The 20,531-nt window shown below is 41.4% G+C and overlaps 1 protein-coding gene and 1 pseudogene across 2 annotated transcripts in view; both read right to left on the reverse strand.

Annotated features, from left to right (window-relative positions):
• Window positions 1-20,531, reverse strand: part of LOC309664384 (low-density lipoprotein receptor-related protein 12-like) — a 128,502-nt pseudogene that overhangs the window by 28,851 nt on the left and 79,120 nt on the right. The window lies entirely within an intron of this gene.
• Window positions 1-20,531, reverse strand: part of LOC309664479 (V-type proton ATPase subunit B, brain isoform-like) — a 105,745-nt gene that overhangs the window by 4,107 nt on the left and 81,107 nt on the right. The window contains exons 2-3 of the mRNA XM_082469995.1: window positions 1,081-1,185; window positions 108-237 (exon numbers count right to left, since the gene is read on the reverse strand). Coding sequence (XP_082326121.1) covers window positions 108-237; window positions 1,081-1,143 — 193 coding nt within the window. The 5' untranslated portion in view covers window positions 1,144-1,185. The remainder of the gene's footprint in view (window positions 1-107; window positions 238-1,080; window positions 1,186-20,531) is intronic.

A 20,531-nucleotide genomic window follows, 5' to 3' on the forward strand; every position in this document is an offset into this window, starting at 1 on the left:
AGAAGGAAAATTGTATGGAGACCAATGTAAATTCTCTCAGACTAGGAAAGAAGTCCTCAAAACTACATATGATGCTGTTTCTATTCATAGGAAAATAGTAATCTTACCCTGAGCAATGAAGTTCCTCTCAAACTTCTGCAGAAATTCCAAGTAAAGCACATCATCTGAGGTAAGAGCTTCTTCTCCAACTACGGCTTTCATGGCCTGCACATCCTTACCAATAGCATAGCATGCATACTAAAGAGAAAAAAAGGTTTACATGAACCTTTATAAATGGTAACGGTACTCTGGGCATTATAAGTGTATTGCTGTAGCTATCTTCACAGTATTTCACATTATTTCCAAACATAATTCACATATGCAAGTATTGGAAAGACTTTATTATACAGCAGTCTCACTAAGGAAGGAGTCTTCAGGCATGCAATACATAGACATTACTAACACTCTACAAAAAATACACTCCCTCAATATATCAATGAGCTTCCATTTTGTAGAGCATTTAAAAATCACAACTTACACAATAGGAGAAATCCATCTCTAAATTCTATTCAAAAAAAATATCTGGGTTATCAGTAGGTTTATTTATCATGTCTACTTTAAGGTCAAATGTATTTTTCTTTAATTATGCTTGGTATACAATCTCAGGACTATAGAAACCAAGGATTTCATAGAATATACACAGCTGTATCCCTTAGCGTTCTGGTGATTGCCTAATATGTTAAACAAAAAATTAGTTAGAATAGTCTTTCAGAAATACTCTATAATAAAGGTTACTAATAAAAACTTAATCGTCTTATGCCTTTTTTCTTTAAAAACTACCTCATACAGCATTAGAGGTGGGTTTCAAGCATGTGATCTTTAATCTTTGTCATGAGCAGTTATCCTTATGAAAAAGACTGTTTGGCTCTAATGAATGTTTCTGTATTCCAGTATTCTATATTATATATTCTATATTAAAATTCTACTTTGATGGGGGGAGAAGAAAAGTGATATGGAAGAAAGACAAGAGGTATAAGACAGCAGCATGAACTGAGAAAGTATTCATTTCTTTGAACACAATCCTGGAGAAAACATACGTACCAGCTGGTTAGATACATCGGCGTGATCCTTTCTGGTCATACCTTCTCCAGTAGCAGACTTCATTCACTGAGACAACGAGGGCAGCACATTAATAGGCGGGTAAATCTTGGGTAAAAGGGGAAGGGGGAAAATATTATATTTAAGTACAAAATTCAAGCTTTACTGGTAGTAAAGGAGGATTTTGAAACTAATTTTTATTGCTTAAATTGCATAAAACTGCTACATTTGTTTCCTTGATGATTCCTAATATCTCTTCCTGGTAAGAAAAGGAAGTCAGAAACATTTTACAGGTTAAGATTTCTTTTTGAGAATCAAATCCAAAAAGTAAAATCTACAAAACAGTACAAGATTCTATTAAAAAACTGAATTTTCAACATCTGCCTACAATAGCAAATCCAAATGGTCTTCTGAACTCTGACTCATAAAATCACACATAAAAAGATTAACAATAATTTCACCTAAAAGCTGGTATCAGAAGCTGGCATCTACTAAAGAACCAATAAAAAATCTGTTTTTGATTATTTGGTCTTAAAAAAGAATGAAATCTTGCTGTTTGCAACATCATGGATGGACCTTTAGGGCACTATGCTAAGTGAAATAAGCCAGACAGAAAAAGATAAATACCATATAATCTCACATATATGGGACCTTAAAAAACAAACAAAAAAATGTCAAGCTCACAGATAGAGAACAGACTGGTGGCTGCCTGAGGCAGGGGATGAGTGAGCCAAATGGGTGAGGGAGGTTAAAAGGTACAAACTTCCAGTTATCAAATGAGTAAGTCATGGGGATGGAACTTTCACAGCATGGTGACTATGTACGTTAATAATACTGTATTGCATATTTAAAGGTAGCTAGAAGAGTGGCTCTTCAAAATTCTCATCACAAGAAAAAAAGTGCTGTAACTATGTGAGGTGGTGGATGTTAAGTGGACTTATTGTGGTGATCACTCTGCAACATATACAAACATCAAATCATGACATTGTACACCTGCGACCAATGTAATGTTACGTCAATTATACCTCAATTAAAAAAATGTTAACAATAAAAGACAAAGAAAAAACTCTGAAAAATCTGTTCTTGTATTAATAACAAAAGTGTGTGTGTTTAACAACGGGTGGGATCTAAAAACACTCCACGGAATAATGGCAACTAGACCCAGAGTTTTGTCCAGAGAGTAGTGAGAAAAGCAGTTTCCCAGCAACACAGGCTGACCTGAAGGAGGCTAGTACAGATACTTAGAAGGCCTTAAATGCCAATGAAGCACCTGAATAGGTCCACGTGAAAGTTTTCAAACTTGCTATTGCTATTATTATTTTTAATAGCAGCATCATTCTTATCCTGCAAATAAATCTCATTTTTTAACTAAGGAGTTAGAGTGGCTAGAGTTCTGCATTCTTTTCTCTACCAGAATAATTTTTATTATTATATATATTATTATTATATGTGACCTGGAGGGAGTCACTCACTCTTTGAGACCTTGTTACAGGGAAGAACCAAATCTGACTACACGGTGGATCTGTTTCTTTGACTTTAACCTTTGCCTTCCGCTGCTTTTGTTCACTAAAAGGATACTGTCTGTACATAATGGCCTGCCTCGGGGAACCCTGTTCCTCTGCCTGAATGTTAAACCAAAGTGCCTTTGTTCAGGGAAACATACGGACTCTGTCCACCTGTGGATGGCTGCAATTAAAAAGAAATTAACACATCCCCTCCCTGAGGCTGGCCATTCCAGGGGATATTCGCAAAACTTATGGCCCTTTTACTTTACCTCCTCATCTCCTCCCCATCTCTGTGCTATAAAACAAACTGGCATCCAAACCCCCATAAGATGGTTATTTTGAGACTTTAGTCTGCCGTCTTCTCGGTCTGCTGGCTTTCCGAATAAAGTCGTATTCTTTCCCTCAATGCGTCATCTCTGATTTATTGGCCTGTCGTGCGGCAAGCACAGCAAGCTTGGACTCGGTAACAACCTTAGTTTATCCGGATGCGGGTGCTTTGTACCAGGTGAACTCTAAAGTTTTCCCTTCTGTAGATAAGTTTACCTCAACACGTTCCAGAAGGTAAAAGAATAATCCCTCCTTCTGCTTGATTAAAGTAAGCAAACATCGACCTAAAGTGCACTTAAAATATTTGCTTTCCAGACATTTATGTAATATATTCCGCCATGAAAATCTCAAGTTGTGGTCAATGTGTTGGAAAAAGTATGCACTTAATCAGTATTTCCAGTCTGGGTTTATGGCCTCTTGGTGGAAGCAAGTCAGGAGAGTCAAAAGCAGGAAGAGATAACCATCTCCGTGTGTCCCACCACCTTCTCCTACAGCAAGAGGGAACCCACCTGCCCCATGGCTGAGCACAACTACACCACACAGGAACTCACAGCGCCTGGCCCTGAAATAATCCGAAACCCAGGGCCAACGCAGATCTGTGAAACTGGGTCCTAAATGCTGCTTTTAATTGACATGCTTTTGTTATCTGTATTGTTTAGACAGCTGCAACGTAAGCATGATAGAAATATTATTGAAATCAAGTATTTTTCAAACACATTGCTAAAGTTATAGGCTTTTACTTTTTTTTTTTTTCCCTCCTGCTTGAAATATTATTAATCTAGGATGGAACACAGCTCACCCTTCCTGTGCACCAAAAGTACAGCTCAAGTTTCGCAATACTCTTTCTTTCCCAAACTTTCTAAATGATCAGGAAGAAAACATTTTAGAAGACATCTGGGAACACATCTTTTGCTGGCAAAGATGTTGAAAACAGAGAAAAAGTCAGAAAAAAATTACTTCCAATGACATCAAGACCGTATTTTGACATTGTTACCGACCAGGGTTCTTGGCGTCCTTAAACAATAAAAATTGATCAAAGGCCAGACAAGAAATTCAGTCAAGGCTTTATTGGGGCCCCTGCTGCAGCAGGGGGGAGCGAGAACAAACAACAGGTTCCTTTGCTTGCGTGCTCCCTAAGCGGGGGCGAGCTTGCTGCTTATATGGCAGTGGTTCCCAAACCTTTTTGGCACCAGGGACCGGTTTCATGGAAGACCATTTTTCCACGGACCGGCAGGGGGTGGGGTGGGGGGATGTTTCAGGCAGTAATGTGAGCGATGGGGAGCAGGAGATGAAGCTTTACTCGCTCCCTTGCCACTCACCTCCTGCTGTGCAGCCTGATTCCTACCAGGCTGCGGCCTGGGGGTTGGAGACCCCTGTTACATGGCGTGAGGGCAGGGGTGTGTCCAGGGGTCGGGCCAGAAGGGTGGCTTAGGTGGTTTGCCCACCGCTTAGGTGGTGTTGTGTGCAGGGGGCACGTGCAAGTACCCTGCTTTTGCTCTGGGATCTTCAAAAGTGGCAGTTGGGTTTTTTGGTCTCTTTGTATCTTTTGTCCAGAATTTGCCCCAACTGGGCGTGCACGTCGTTATTTTTAGTCCCATACAGTTTCTTTGTTATTTTGTTGCTCGAGGAGAGGTGTGTCGAGGTGCAAGCACTGCAACACTGCAGCAAAGGGCCCCAGGTCCCAGCCTGTCTCAAAATCAATATATGGCTGTTGAAAACAATACTAGAACACTGCAAATAAAAGTATGTTATTTGATACATGGCACAAATTTAGTTCTGACAAATGAATTGGCTTCTAAACTTCAAGAGTAACACAAAAGAAGAAAATGAAGTATGGTTAGTGTTATTAAGGAATGCCTCAAAGGAGTGCTGGGTAGTGGGCATATTCTATTAGCAGCTTCAAGGAATTAAATAAATTAATGAAATTAAAGGAATTAAAGTATTTAACTGTGAGTCTAGACTGTTTCAGGACTACTGGGAGAATAGCACTAACCCAGTGGCCTCCTGTATATGTTGAAAATAGTAATATGCAAATTGGGTCATTTGTACAAAATTTAGGAAGATTTCTCATTAAGAAGTCCCATTGACTTAAAGTGATCCCAATATGTGTTTAGTTCAACATTAAACTACTTCAAATGGTAGGGAATTCCTTTAACCTACTGTTATGTTGAAGCCCTAACCCCCAGTACCTCAGAATGTGACTGTATTTGGAGAAAGGGTCTTGAAAGAGGTGATTAAGGTAAAAGGAGGCCATTAGGGTGGGTCCTAATCCAATCTGACTGGTGTCCTTACTAGAAGAGGAAATCTGGACACAGAGAAGCACCAGGGAAGTGTGCACACGGAGGAAAGACCATGTGAGGACACAGCAAGAAGACAGTCATCTGTCAGCCAGGGAGAGAGGCCTCAGAAGAAACCAACCCTGCCAACACCTCGATCTGGGACTTCTAGCTACCAGAACTGTGAGAAAAGAAATTTCTGTTGTTTAACCGTCTGAATGTGGCATTTTGTTACTGCAGCCCGAGGAAAATAATACTCTTAGCTTCTGGATTGGCCTGTGGTGGCCTTGCTGAGTGACTTGGATCGGTGAGTCCCTTACGGCTCAGCCACAATCCATTATACTCATGACCCTCAGGGTCTCACAAGGTTTGTATGCTAGGTGGGTGCCATGTTCGCTACCACTCTCTAAGTCTGCCTTATTTCCAAAGTAGTTTAAGTTTCTCCTCAGACCATCACTGACCAGTCTAGTTCTGGCAAGCAGAAGGCACTCGGTGGCATTGTTGAAATTCAGGAAGTTTTCAAGTTTAATTGTGTCTGCCAGTTGAATTCCCGGAAGAGTATGTGTCTGAGAAGGACCACGATGGTACCTCCTAGCTAACTCAGACCATCCTTAACCACATTCCACACCGTCCGTGCCTAACAGACACTTGTTCACTGACTCAATTTTCAGGGCCAGTTGGTCATTTCTAGGCCTTTCCATTCTTTCTAGCGCAGGCTCCTTGTTCTCTCCTGTAGAGAGGGCCAGTCCAGAGGTGTCCTCTATGAGCCATCGCTCTTAAGGACTCAGGGAAATTACCCTGAGTCCTTAGTTTTGAAATGTGGCATCACTTATTTTTGAAATGTGACAGATTAAGCGCCTTACTAGGGAATGACCATTTCTTAGGTAATGAATGAAGGGCCTTGGTCGTGCCCTCCTCGGGAGCAGAGCCTCCAGAGCTTCAGAAGGACTTGGTGTGTTCTGTCCACCTTAGCGCAGGACCATGCTGGTATTTTCATGTAAGAAACTAAGGGTGTTAAATCAGATCATCTTATTAAAATAATAGAATATAAGATTGAAGGTAAGAAAGACTGAAGGAAAGGAAGAAAAAAAATCAGAACCAAAAGAGATAACAGTGATAACATCGCAGGCCTGAGTCACCATCCTGAGAAAGGCTTGCTGGTGTCTAGGCACCTGAATTTTGGGAGGGCTTTCACCACTCGCAGAATTGATAAGAGTGGCTCACTGCTGCCTAAGATGTTTATGCAAACAATGTGGTTGATGCTGAACACTTGCTTTCCTTCTGGAATCTGGGATTTTGATATGTACCAGGGAGAGGGTGCCTACATGACCATCCCCCATAAAAGCCTGGGCTCCTAGGCTGAGGCTAAGCTCCCCTGGTTGGCAACATTTCACACATGTTGTCCTCATGGCTGGAGGACTTAAGCGTGTCCTGTGTGCTTCCACTGGCAGAGGACTCGAGGGAGCTTGCCTCTGGTTTCCTCCAGACTTTGGTCCACTTGCCTTTTCCTTTGTTGACTGTACTTTGTGTCCTGCTGCTGTAATAAATCACAGCTGTGAATATAACCCTAGGCTGATTCCTATGAGTCCTTCCAGTGAATCATGGAGCCTGGGAGTGGCGTGGGGGACCCCAATACAGGAGTGATCACGGAGAACTGCCAGAGGCAAAGAACCCAGAGTGGAATGCAGCCTGGAGACATTCCCTATAGGACACAAGTCACCTCCATGAGAACTGCACAGAACAAGCTCTTAACATAGCGTCCTCCTTTCCACCTGTCACAGATGGGCCTTTCATAATAACAGGAGATCTGTTCTGCATTTCCACACTTTCAAGTAACAATCACAGGTCACAGGAAGATGCGTGACACAACATACTTATATATTCCAAGCGCTTTATCTAGTAACAGGGCAACTCTACGAGGCTTTCTCAAGATTTGGCTCTTTCGGTGATTTCATTGCTTCTGAGAATGAGATTATTATCTTGTGCTCAATAAAACATACAAACAGATAAATGTGTTAATGTCTTTACTAACTGTTAGATTTGGGTAGACTAGTATAGGCTATGTGTGGTAGGATTAATTCTTAGATTTGCCAAAGTCCAAAAGAAGAGAACCAGGTAAGCATCAAACTTCACACTTGTCATCACAAGAAAAAGAATGTGTAACAATGTGAAGTGATGTTTGTTAACTAAACTTATTGTGGTAATCATTTCAAAATATATATATACATCAGATCATTATGTTGTACACTTTAAACTTACACAATGTCATGTGTCAATTACGTCTCAATAAAACTGGAAAATAAATTTCACGCTAATGGTAGACATCTTGAACAAAAATTCCATTTTTAAATAATTTGTGAGGAAGAGTGAAAGCCACTGAGCAACTAAACCCTTCTGAGCCATTCCGTATGGATTTTTAACCTCTTTCAAGAGGCTAACTGTCCATTTTAATATTAGGGAGAAGTAGACAATCCTGCAACAGTGGAATGAAAAATTCCTCCATTCGACATTTTCTTCTCAAATCAGAATATTTAGATTTATCCTACACTATGTTTGTAAGGGAAACATACTTACTACCACAAGATTTTGCTCTCATTTATGCAAAAAATAGTAGCTCTCTTACAGTGTTTGTCACAATTCCGATTTCAGAGGAAGTGTTAACTTAAATAGGATTTAGCCAAATATGTTTAAAAATATGTCAAGATCGGGACTTCCCCGGTGGTCCAGTGATTAAGACTTTGCCTTCCAATGAAGGGGGTGCAGGTTCAATCCCTGGTCAGGGAGCTAAGATCCCACATGCCTCAGGGCCAGAAAAGCAAAACATAAAACAGAAGCAATATTGTAACAAGTTCAATAAAGACTTCAAAAATGGTCCACATCAAAAAGCTCTTTAAAAAAAATATGTCAAGATCAAACAGCTGTTTTTAAACTAACTGTGTATTTAAAGCTGTTTTGGTAGTTTTAGTGACAAAATAGAGATGCTTTTTTCTCAGCATTTTAAATTTGAGTCAGCAATGCTGTTAAACCAAAATGATTAGGGTCATACGGTTCACACTGTAATTTCAAAATTAACTCTTACACAAGAGAAGTTAATCTTAGAATAAGACAAAGAAATATATATTTGAAAACTAAGTTTAAGTAAATGTGAAATAAGTCCTTTGCAACATATAATTGCCATTTCCTAAGAAAAGTAAAAGGCTGTGTGTTAGTCAGAGCAGAGGTAAGACAATTCTCCATGGGTTTCTCACATTTCTGCACATCTTACAAACAGAAGCACCGACAGCCCTTTATTCTCAGCTATCTTTCCAAGGATGTTTAGATAGAAAACAGCCTTGTAAGATAATGTCTTCTTCCAGAGGTAAGGGCAAGCATGCTTACCTCCCAAAAGACTCTGATTCCCTGAACTCTTGTATTATAACCCACTGTGTGTGCAGGCATCCATCTGGGCCTGTCCACACAGCCCCTGTGTGACTCAGGGTCAAGGAGAACCAAGGCAAATATTCGGATGCCCATGCTGGCTGCAGTGGTTTATGAGTAACCAAGTAAGTAATAGAGTCCTTTGTTTCTGACCCATAAATCTTCTGTCTTCTACCTGCATCCATGGAAAACGGCAGCTTAACTTGTTGCAAATAGGGCAAAATCTCAGATACTCCAAAGTTCTGGATGGAAAGATTAAAGTTCATCTCTCAGAAGACTTACTATAGAATGCATATGAAAAGGTCTATGACTAAATAATCTATTTATTTCAGGTCACTATGCAAACATTTATATATTTTAACAGATTGATCTGCTAAATATGTTAAAATATACATGTATGTTTGTGCTCTTTTGTATTTTATTGATGCATGATTAGAAATTCTTCTTTGTTTCCTTTTTAAAAATGGTATGTATTGCATTGTTTTTTGATAGAAAATAACAATGAAAAAAATGTAGTCTGTGGTCTCACTAGTCAGAAAATCCCTGGTGACATAAAAAATAAATAATAGACATAGGCACACTTGGCTAGAAAATTCAAATAGTACAGAAAAGCTTAAAGAACACAGAAGCCACTCTTTCCAACCCAGCACCAACTTAACCATTTTTATGGTTTATTAAAATTGTCTGGGCTTCCCTGGTGGCGCAGTGGTTGAGAGTCTGCCTGCTGATGCAGGGGACACGGGTTCCAGCCCTGGTCTGGGAAGATCCCACATGCCGCGGAGCAACTAGGCCCGTGAGCCACAACTACTGAGCCTGCGCGTCTGGAGCCTGTGCTCCGCAAGAAGAGAGGCCGCGATAGTGAGAGGCCCGCGCACCGTGATGAAGAGTGGCCCCCGCTCGCCGCAACTGGAGAAAGCCCTCGCACAGAAACGAAGACCCAACAGAGCCAAAAATAATTAATTAATTAATTAATTAATTAATTAAAAATGAATATCTGCTTAAAAATTTGTCTTTTACTTCTGCATTTACTGCTTCCCATAAATCCTTTCTTTTCAGATTTTCTGGTAGGAAACTCCACAATCTAAGACAGGGAAGGCATCAGGTTCCTGGTTTAGGCACGGTGGCCACCATCCCTCTGCCATGAGATCCTTCTCATCATTAACAATGTTCTAGGGAAGCTGCAGCTTAGGTTCCAGGCACTGGGGGAAATGTAAGCAAATACTTCCTCCTTTCTGTTCCCAACAGGGAAGTGTGCTGGGCCCACAAGACTCCAGTCCCTGTCACCTGGGGACACCCTCCCCTTTTCTCTTCCAAAAGGGAAAGAGAAAAAGATCTACCATGGCCATAGTTAATCTTCTGAAGAGCAGATCAGGAGCTTATTTTTGCTTTAACCATTTAGAAGCAGGATCAACTGAAGTCACTATTGTGAACTGATTACCATTCATTTTAAATTAAAATGTGACATAATAAAAAGCATGCATCTCGTTAACTATATGTCACATTTGCTCAGCTCTAAATTTTGTTACACCATATTCTATTCATGTAATTTCAGTCTTTGAGTTTGTTTCTGCAGTAAAATTTCCACCTACATAAAATTTTACAGAATTGAAGAAACATGTTATGTGTACAGCCAGATCTTTATCATTTCAAAATGTTTATATCCATACTTCAGTATGCTTTGATGATCTTATTTTTAACCTCAGAGTACAGGTTGGACTCTTTAGATATGCAGATTAATCTATGATCTTGTGATTTCAGAGTCACAGGCAATGATGGTATCATTCACCAACCAATTGCTAGTGTCAGGAAGCAGACTTTTCTTCTGCCCTATTAGGTTTAGTAATTAGGGGCCTGCAAATTAAAATGACAAAAGATAGTTTAACAGGAGAAGAAGTTTATTCATATATATGGGAGGTAACAAGAGAAGTAACTATCTCACTAAATGTTTAAAGTTAGAGGTTTATATATCTAACTTAGCAGAGAAAAGGAAAGTGGAAGAAAGGACTTCTATTCTTTTAGAAGAATAAATGAACGATAAGTAATTTTGTGATTATTTTGTGTCTGCACGTTCAAGGGGTCTTTCCTTCTTCTATGCGAATCTCCCCAGAGAGGGGATTTGTGGTAGGTTTACTCTTGATTTCTCTCCTGGGAGTAGACCTGTCTTGAAGAGGGAATCATAGAAGCCTCATTTCTCAGAAATGTCTGCTTTTAGTCAAATAAGGAAAGCTCTTTCTGCATCTGTTGATTCCCAAATGTTTTGAGCTTAAAATAATGTCCATACCAACTCTGAGGGTCCAGCTGGGTCTCTAGGCATTCCTCCTTATATGTCCTCACTTGTAATGCTGTGAGGCAGTGCCTACTCTACCTTGTACAGATAAGGAAACTGGCTCAGAAGGACTCAGTTACCTGCCCCCGGTGAACAACTAGCCAGTTTCAGAGCTGGATTATTACAAGGGACATCTGAATCCATAGCCCAGCCTCTTAGCCCTTTGAGACATGATCACTCAAGAGATCTTAGAGGGCTTCCCTGGTGGTGCAGTGGTTAAGAATCCGCCTGTCAAGGCAGGGGACACGGGTTCGAGCCCTGGTCCGGGAAGATCCCACATGCCGCAGAGCAACTAAGCCCGTGGGTCACAGCTACTGAGCCTGTGGGCCACAACTACTGAAGCCCACATGCCTAGAGCCCGTGCTCCGCAACAAGAGAAGCCACTGCAATGAGAAGCCCGTTCATTGCAACGAGGAGTAGTCCCCGCTGGGTGTAACTAAAGAAAGCCCATGCGTGGCAACAAAGACCCAACACAGCCAAAAATAAAATAGAACAACAACAAACGTTTAAAAAAAATAAGAGAGATCTTAGAGCTCATGTGATCCAACCCTCTTTATGCTATTGAATAAATTTGTTTACCTCACTGTCAATCACTAAATGGGGGGTCTTGGACAATTTTCTCAGCCCATTTGTGTCCCGGTTTTTCCATCTGTAAAATGATTACAGTACTCACTTCAGAAGCATGCTTTGAGGAACAGTGCCAGGCACATAGTAAGTGCTAAGTATCTGCTCTTATTATTATTTACTTTATAGACATCAACGCATTCTTATAAAATATTCCAAGACTAAGTGTACAGAATAAAACATGTAAATCATCTCTTACCCACCTGCCCACCCTCTTCCCAGGGGTCACCATCAGTGGATGTGTTTCTAGTCCTTTACCATCATAGTCATACATATTTTTAATCTGTGCACTCATGAGCTGTCTTCATGCATTTTAACAGAAATGGAGTCATATTTTGCAAATTATTCTCCAACCTCCTGTTTCCATTTAAACCACTCAAGTCTTATAGATCTTTCCATGTCAGAACATCTCAGTGTTGCTCATTCTTTTTTAACAGCTGCATGGTGTTATACTGAATGGACTTAAAATGATGTACCCTTCTGATATTGATAAGCTTCTAGGCAGTTGTGGGGCTTTTGGTTTTGTTTTTTTCATGTAGCTAGACAAGCCCTTAGTGATTATAGACATGTGGAAAAGCTAAAGAGAGCATGTTGTTCTAGAAAAGTTCACATTAATATACAGCAGAGACTCTTCTCTCATGATCGGCTTCGTGTCTCTCCAGCTCTGATAGATAGTATCATCTAAACAAACATTTGGGGTTTTTTTTTTACCCATTTCTAGTGGGGCTGCACTTTTGGTTCCCTAACAACTTGCAGCTTCTGATCTGGGCAGAGTGAAGAACAAAAATAAAGGTGATGGTGGAGCTTGTGCCTAGGATGACACCCACTGGACTGAGATAATGAAACAGCCACTGAATGAGGCACGTTTGACCCTGGGGATGTCAGAGGTTTCTAAGGGAGCTTTTAATGGGCTAGTATCACAGGGTCCCTTTTTAAAAACAGGTTCTACTTAAGTTGGACTGCATCTTTCTGCATCTTTCTTTCTACCATCCTAGTTTCCTTCCAAACCAACGGGATGACAGACCATGCTACAATAACATGAACATGTCGGTTTACATGAGGGAGTAGGGAGTTTACCCTTATCTGGGGAATTCTGAAATAGAGACTCCTGGAGGCACTATTTCTACCTGAATGTTTTGCACACTGCTAACGAATCACTTCTTAACTGCATGAGAGAGGAGTTTTTCTATGTACCATTTCAAATCAGAATCCGATGGTATTTTACCATTAGGCAACAAAAGATCATCAGTTTCCAAAATTTAATGAAATTTACAATAATTGAAAAAAATTTTTGTGCTAGCAAAAGTATCCAAGAGAGAAGAATCCAAGCCAGGAGCAAATATATTATCAAATTATTCATGAAATAATAATGATAATGATGTTGTGTGTTTGTGGAGAGCTTCCCATAAATGACGCCCTGAGCCAAGCACTTGGCTTAGGTCACCTCACTTAATTGTCTCGACAGCGTAATCACTCTCACCTAAATATGAATTCAATCAGTCTGACTGGTTGAAATGCAAGGAAGAGTTCACTGATGTTCCCTGGTTTATAAAGAAAACTGCTTGTTATTACTTCTCTTCTGGATTATTTCACAGACATTAGATCGAAGTTTTAGAAGAAAATTCCCCATTTTAGTTTAGCAGCTCTTCCCATGTTTTTATCATGTCTTAGCTATAAAAATTTCAGAAATGCAAATATATAATGTAATATAATATACTCTTTACAAATAAGTAAAAGCAAAGATTTATCTCATTCACAAAAATGCTAAAAAAGCAAGATAGCAGAATTAATGCTTTAAACTTAACACCTGACTACTACAGGCTACTACAGATGAATAAACGTCTATAGAAGACAAAGTACAGGGACTCCCCTGGGGGCGCAGTGGTTAGGAGTCCGCCTGCCAATGCAGGGGACACGGGTTTGAGCCCTGATCCACGAAGATCCCATGTGCTGCAGAGCAACTAAGCCCGTGCGCCACAACTACTGAGCCTGTGCTCTAGAGCCCGCAAGCTCTGCAACGTGAGAAAGCCACCGCAATGAGAAGCCCGCGCACTGCAACGAAGAGTAGCCCCCGCTCGCCTCACTATAAAGAAGGACTATATGATGAACAGCATCAAATTTATAATCACTGGGCAAACCATGAGGTACGATTTGAAATATACTAGAAATGGTCAGTGTCTTTCAAAATATCCCTTCTAGTCTTCCCCATAGTGTCTAAGGGGCCACCATGGCATTGAAATATTGATTTACTGTGAATCTCAAAGACTTTTCAATCTTAAGAAGTGTCTTTCTGAAATGGAACTACCCTTTGTGGCATTCTTTTTTTAAAAAAAGTAATTAATTAATTATTTTTTAAAATAGATCTTTATTGGAGTATAATTGCTTCACAATACTGTGTTAGTTTCTGTTGTACAACAAAGTGACTCTTTTAAGTCAGGGTCTCTCATCCGTTTATTCATCCAACAATATTACTTGAACCACAATTGCCAGCAGGCGCCGTGTAAGGCTCTGAAGAGGACGGGAGACAGAGGCAGAGCTTTCCTAGGAAAGCTCACATTTTCACCTCCTTTATTCTCACCTGAGAGCAGCTGACACAGAAAGAGCAGGAGAAAATGTTGATGTCTGAGTAGGTAAGAGGGAAAGGACAGAACACTCTCTTTGACCGCCTTACTATGAGCTGCCATGGGCTGGCTCTGTGGACAGAACATAAAACATGTGGCAAGACTGTGCTGGGGTAAGTGGTTTCTACATGGACTATTTCTAAGACAGTGTTATGCTCTTACAATTTCTCACTTTCATTGTATAACTGTCTCTGCTCTGAGTACATTTCAGAGAAAAATCTTAGGTGAGCATTCAAGTAAAGCAATGAAAATGTACTGCAGTGTGATCAAGCGGGTATTTTAGCGATTTATAATTATGCCTCTAACATATAAAATGCTCTACACTTCACAAGTTGGACTTGTTAGGAGGCAGATAAATTCATGAATGTGTGCAGTCTCTATTATATTTCTATCCTGGACTATTTTTCTTAAAGATTTTTATAGCTGCATAGGAGGTGATTTTAAGAAAAATACTTTGACTACTTTTTTCAAGTTAAATACTCACTACAAATATTGTAGGAATATTCAAAGATAGAATTCTTCTGTTCACCTCCTGTCTTGAAGAAGCTTTTACTTTGTGTTTCTGAGTGACATAAAGTCTCTTTGACTTTGTGTTTGAACGTGACATAAGTGTGGTAGGTGTCCTGATACAAGGATGGCATTTTCGGTTCCGTGCCTGTCTCTCAAAGGTTCAATGAAGCACAGAGGAGCAGGTGACTTCCTTACTGTTTCTGTGTGGGCTCTGCCTGTCCCATCACTGAGTCTGCCTGTCATCCTCGTGCAGATGGGCAGGCAGTTTACAGGCCCCATGGGGTCTGTGTCCTGGCTTCAATGTTGGACCCATTAGGAGAGCCCTGGGGGACCACATGAGTTGCCCGCAGGGTCCTACCTGAGCTCAGGGGAGCAAAGGGGGAGATTGAGGGCAGTGAGAGCTCTCAGCACCGCTGCCCCTGGGCTCCCTCCCTGGAGGTAGTGATGAATGCCCAGACCTAAGAGCCTTCTGTCCATGTTTGCTGCACATATAAACTTAGTGAGGCAGTGATGAATTTGTGGAGAAAACAATATTTTTTTAAGTCCAAAGAACTAAATTAGAGTTCCTGACCTCTTGTGATTCCAACTTTGTATACATCTCTTAATCTCCATGAACCTCCATTTTTCTGTGCAAAAGAGAGGTAACAGTGATTGCCCTGACTACCTCCACGATGGAAGATGTATTGGTGTTTTACGTACAATGAAAAACTATACAGGAGTTCCATGGCCGATGGTTTGTAGAATGAGGCAAGGTAGAATAAAAACAGTGACAGAAGGAACAAAAACAGAAAGACGGGGTGTTCTTTTCTTTTAAACAATAATGAATTCACTGAGGAGTCTGAAAAGTTCCAGGAGCTGGGTGCTGCAGAGCCCAGCGGACACCATGGAAACCTCAGCAGGAAGTCCAGTGTTTCAATGTTGCATCACCGTTAACTAATAGGAAGCCAGTTTCCTCTCCCTAACTTTCGGAGAACTAAGGATTGTATATTTTGGAAAATAAGGTTGAAAATGAGAATAAAGAGTGAAGATGATCGGATTGTAAATTTTTTTTTAATTTCCTATTTTCCTGCTGCCTCAACACCCAGGGGACCAGGTGCGTGGGTGTGCCCAGGCTGGTTCCTGCCGCAAGATTCCCTTTTTGCCCTCCCCGACTGTGACTTAGACATTCCAAGAAACAATGAAATCTCCTCAAGCCTTGTTTCTGCTCCATCCAGACTTGCCCAAGGTCGTCACTCTCTCTCAACTCCCCACCTGCTAGGTGGCTGCTGAATAGTGAGGTGTGCCCTGTCTTCTCCTCTAGGACCTGTGAGTATAATAAACCCTGTAATTTCTTCTGCAGAAATATTGCAGTGGCCCTTAAAGACCCTACAAGGGGGACTTACTCCCCCATTTACAATGATACTGGCAGCAAATGGAATTTTAATTCCAAATGTATGTAGTTTGGGAAAGCTAGATGATTTCCTATACAGACTATCTAGAAGGTTCTGTTGGCTCCTAGACACCCAATAAGCTATTAGAGAGTCTGCTTCCTGGACCTTGGCTCACAATAGCTCAGTTTCTCAGGCCCCATCTTTATTTTCATTCTCCCCATTTACACTGGCGATTATGACTGTCAGCCATGGTTTATGACTAATAAAACCCTATTGTGTAAAATGCACTAGAGTGAGGACCTTGCACAACAGGTGATTTAGGCATAAGAAGCTATCCTTCTGCTATATTCTTTTAAAATACTGAATCATTTTTTAAAACATGAATTACAAGCTGTCAGGGATGTCAGTCATGTACACGCAGATATGCAACTAAAACTGTGCAGGTGTATCCCTCAGATTGTTTAGTGCTTACAATTTATTTTTGAAAGACATTTTGTGCTAAGTGAATGTAATCTAACATATAATTTTGGTATGTTTTACGAAAGGGACAATCATACTTCTCATTATTATCATTTAATTAATACGAAAAGAGTTAGTTTGGCTTTTGCTCAATTTTGAATGTGATTTTTAAATCTCACTTTATTAATTTAGATGAACTATAGAACTATGGGGGCTTCCCTGGTGGCGCAGTGGTTGAGAATCTGCCTGCCAATGCAGGGGACACGGGTTCGAGCCCTGGTCCAGGAAGATCCCACATGCCGCGGAGCAACTGGGCCCGTGAGCCACAACTACTGAGCCTGCGCGTCTGGAGCCTGTGCTCCGCAACAAGAGAGGCCGTGATAGTGACAGGCCCACGCACCGTGATGAAGAGTGGCCCCCGCTTGCCGCAACTAGAGAAAGCCCTTGCACAGAAATGAAGACCCAACACAGCCATAAATAAATAAATAAATAATAAATAAATAAAATTAAAAAAAAAAAAGAACTATGGTATATCATAGTATCAGCAATTCAGAAATCCTCAATGCAGTTTAACTTTCAACCTGTTCCAAGAGGATTTAAGGGCATCATAATGTCCCAGGGCTGTAAAAATTTGCTTGTGGATGTAGTAACCATACGCTTATCTCACATACAACTTTTCAGTCTTAGAATTAATGGTTTTTGTGAATTAAAAATTATTCTGCAAAAATTAGCATAACTGTCCTTGCCTTTAAGCATCACTCTGGTGAGCTGGTATTAGGAATAATGAGAAGAAACTTGTATCAACCCTGCCCCCCACCACTGGTTAAACTACAATATGCTCTATACACCGTGAATCACTTCTTTTAAGAAAGTTATCTTATGAGATGGCAGGTGCTTATACCTGGAAATGTAGAAAATACTTCACTCACAACGTTTACGGAGACTAACTGATGAGGAAACACCCAAGGCAGAGACAAATGAGACGGAGCTGTGCGCTCAGGGATGCACGGGCTGGGATGCAGGAACCAAAACTAGCACCAAGTGGCCCCTGACCTGACGTGATTCTGCAGGGAATTGCAGCAGATACGTTTGCTGGGAAATAAGGCAATGCTCAAGGAGGAGGAGGCTGCAGATTTGTAATTTAATAACGAGGAATTTAAACTGTTGCCACAAGAGGAGGGGCATTTCTGGTAGAGCAAACCTCCATGCAGAGTCCTGGACTTGGAAGAAGGCGGTACACTCTCCGGACAAGCAGGATGCTGGGCGGAACTTGGCTGAAGTTTAGGAAAGAGGATGGTGAGAAGAGTCTGGGGAGTCATGTCAGGGCCACTCTGTGAGGGGCCCTGAGTGTGAGAGTAAGGAAGGGAGACCGCAGTCCCCAGGCAAGGGGGTGCCCAGGGAGGCACGGGGGAGAGGGGGGAATATGCCCACCTTCTCTGGGGGAAGATGCCTCCCCCCTCCCCAGGCCCCACAGGGGTGGGAGGCGAGGCTGGGGGATTTGCTTCAGAACACAGACGGGAATCTATTGTTATAGACTGTATCTGAAATGAAGAAAATTAGTAATCAGTAATGAGTTAAAATAGAGATCATTTCATTTGGAATTAGACAAATCCTTAAAAGGTGCTACATACACATGGAAGTTCATTTATCTTCTGGTGCTGAGTCAGGTTTTGGTTTTAGTTTTGTTTGTTTTCCCTTTTTTCTAACCAGCCACAATGAAATCAGGGCTGGGGTAGAGTTCTCAGTAGCAGTGACTGCATTCCGGAGGGAGGGGCAGTGAGCAGGGTCGCACCTCCTCGCCTGGATGCAGCTCACCGAGCTCTCAGGGAGGAGGGCGAGCTCCCTGCCGTCTTCCACGGTCCCGAGCCCTCGTCCTTCTCCAGCCCGAGGTCAGAGAGGTGAGCGGTCCCTCCTTCCTCAACGGCACAGCCCTGCCTTCCCCTCCTCAGGAGTGTCTCCTGGGATGAGCCCTGGGTGTGGGGCCCTGAGAGGCTGCCCCCCGGCAGCTCCCTGCAGTACTAAGGGCTCCTCCCAGCGTTTGCCAGCAGTTTCCGTGCTGGTGCTTGTTAGGGCCGCTGGGCTGGGAGGACGTGACCCACAGAAATGTGTCATTTAGTGAATCCACAAAGTGGCATCACTCAGCCCGGGTTGTTAGGATCACATCCAGATGGCCCTCAGGAAGCATCTGATAGAAATTGGTAAGTGTAGGTCACCTGAAATGCACCTAGAGAGAGGAGATCCTGGGGCAGGGCAGGGCTTAGGGGACCGGCAGAGCCAATGATAGCCAGACACAGGATAAGATAAGGCCTGGGTGGGTCAACAGGGAGACATTAGATGAAGTCATTAAGGGAGCTCAGGGTCAGGTCTGGTTTCTAACTGTGATACTAATTTTTTTATCAAATCAAATCCTGGCCATGTACTTCCTATGTGGAGTGAAGGCTGCCTTAGAAACTGGCATGTTTTTATATCTACAGTACTTCTCTCACTTCCTGAACAAGTATTGGCCTGGGAGCACGTCAGTACCCTTTATTTTTGTGGGGTGTCCAGGCATGCAGTGTTCCATTTCCAGCAGCATTGGGAGAGACTGACACCACCCTCAGCAGAGGGAGCAGAGCTGTGTTTGAGGGGAAGCATCTCCAGTTATACAAGGTCAATTGGTTCTCTGTAAAAAGTGACAGTGTCCACGTGCAGTCCTAAGGGCCCTTTTATCCATCACACGTGACAGGTTGGCAGAGTAAAGACTCTTTTCTTCCAGCAGTGACGAGAATATGTTCCTGTTTTGATTTAAGTACATAACCAGAAACAGACTAAAAAGGCATTATAGAAACTATAGAAATGAGTCAAAGATCTACAACAACCAAGCGAACGCACCATCAAAAAAATGTCACATTTAAAAGTGTAGGAAACCTGTGGCATTTTTTAGTCACTTTTTAGTGCAGCTTGAGGAAAGTGGCAGCCAGATCCCCAGCCCCCTTTTGCAAACCTGAGAGAGAGCAGACTGATCTGCCATGTTCTAACCTGTCTGTGGGCTGCCTAAGGATTGGTCTTTTGACACCTAACTCAGAGTTCAGACAAACAAAAATGGCTCAGATCTCAGAATAAGGGAGCCATGGGAAGCAGCGGGTATGATTTGTAAAAACGGTTGCAAAGGTAACTATAGACCCACAGACACCAAGGACAAGAGATTACTGATTGAGGAGTACAATAGGACAGCTAAGGCCCCAAGAGTAAGCAAGAGTGAGACTCTTAGAAAAGCAAGACATTTAAAAGCAGATGTATCAATAGGAGAACTGGGGAAAAAAAACATACGCACTGGTCCAGAGACAACACAGGTCTGAAAAGACCCTAAGACATCACATTAGGCTGATTACAAAGGTCTTCCCCTGTGTAGAGCAAGTATAAGAAGACTGGGAGAGGTGGCTGTTTTTTAAAATGCCCAGTTTTCCACAAAAGATCACCAGGCAGACAAAGAAACAGTAAAACTAGGCTCATTCAAAGGAACAAAATAAATATCCAGACACCATACCTCAAGAAACAGGTTTTGAACTTACTGGAAAAAGATTTTAGAACAACTATCTTATGTATGCTCAAAACGTTAAAGGAATACACCAACAAAGAACTAAAGGAAATCAAGAAAACAATGAAATGAAAATGAAAATGAAAGCACAACTTACCAAAACTCATGGGATGCAGGGAAAGCAGTACTTAGAGGAAAATATAATGTAAAAGCTTACATTGAAAAAGAAGAAACATATCACAATCAACCACCTAACCTTACACCTTAAGGGACTAGAAAAAGAAGAACAAATTAAATTGAAAGCTCAAAGAAGGAAGGAAATAATAAAGATTAGAGCAGAGATAAACAAAGAGAGACTAGAAAAACAATAGAAAAAATCCATGAAACCAAGAGTCCGTTCTCTGAAAATCAACAAAATTGACAAATCTTTAGCTAGATTGACTAAGGAAAATAAAAAAAAGACTCAAATAATTGAAATCAGAAATAAAGACAAAGACATGGC

The sequence above is a fragment of the Balaenoptera physalus genome, assembly GCF_965194825.1.
Source record: "Balaenoptera physalus genome assembly, chromosome: 7".
Classification (NCBI taxonomy): domain Eukaryota; kingdom Metazoa; phylum Chordata; class Mammalia; order Artiodactyla; family Balaenopteridae; genus Balaenoptera; species Balaenoptera physalus.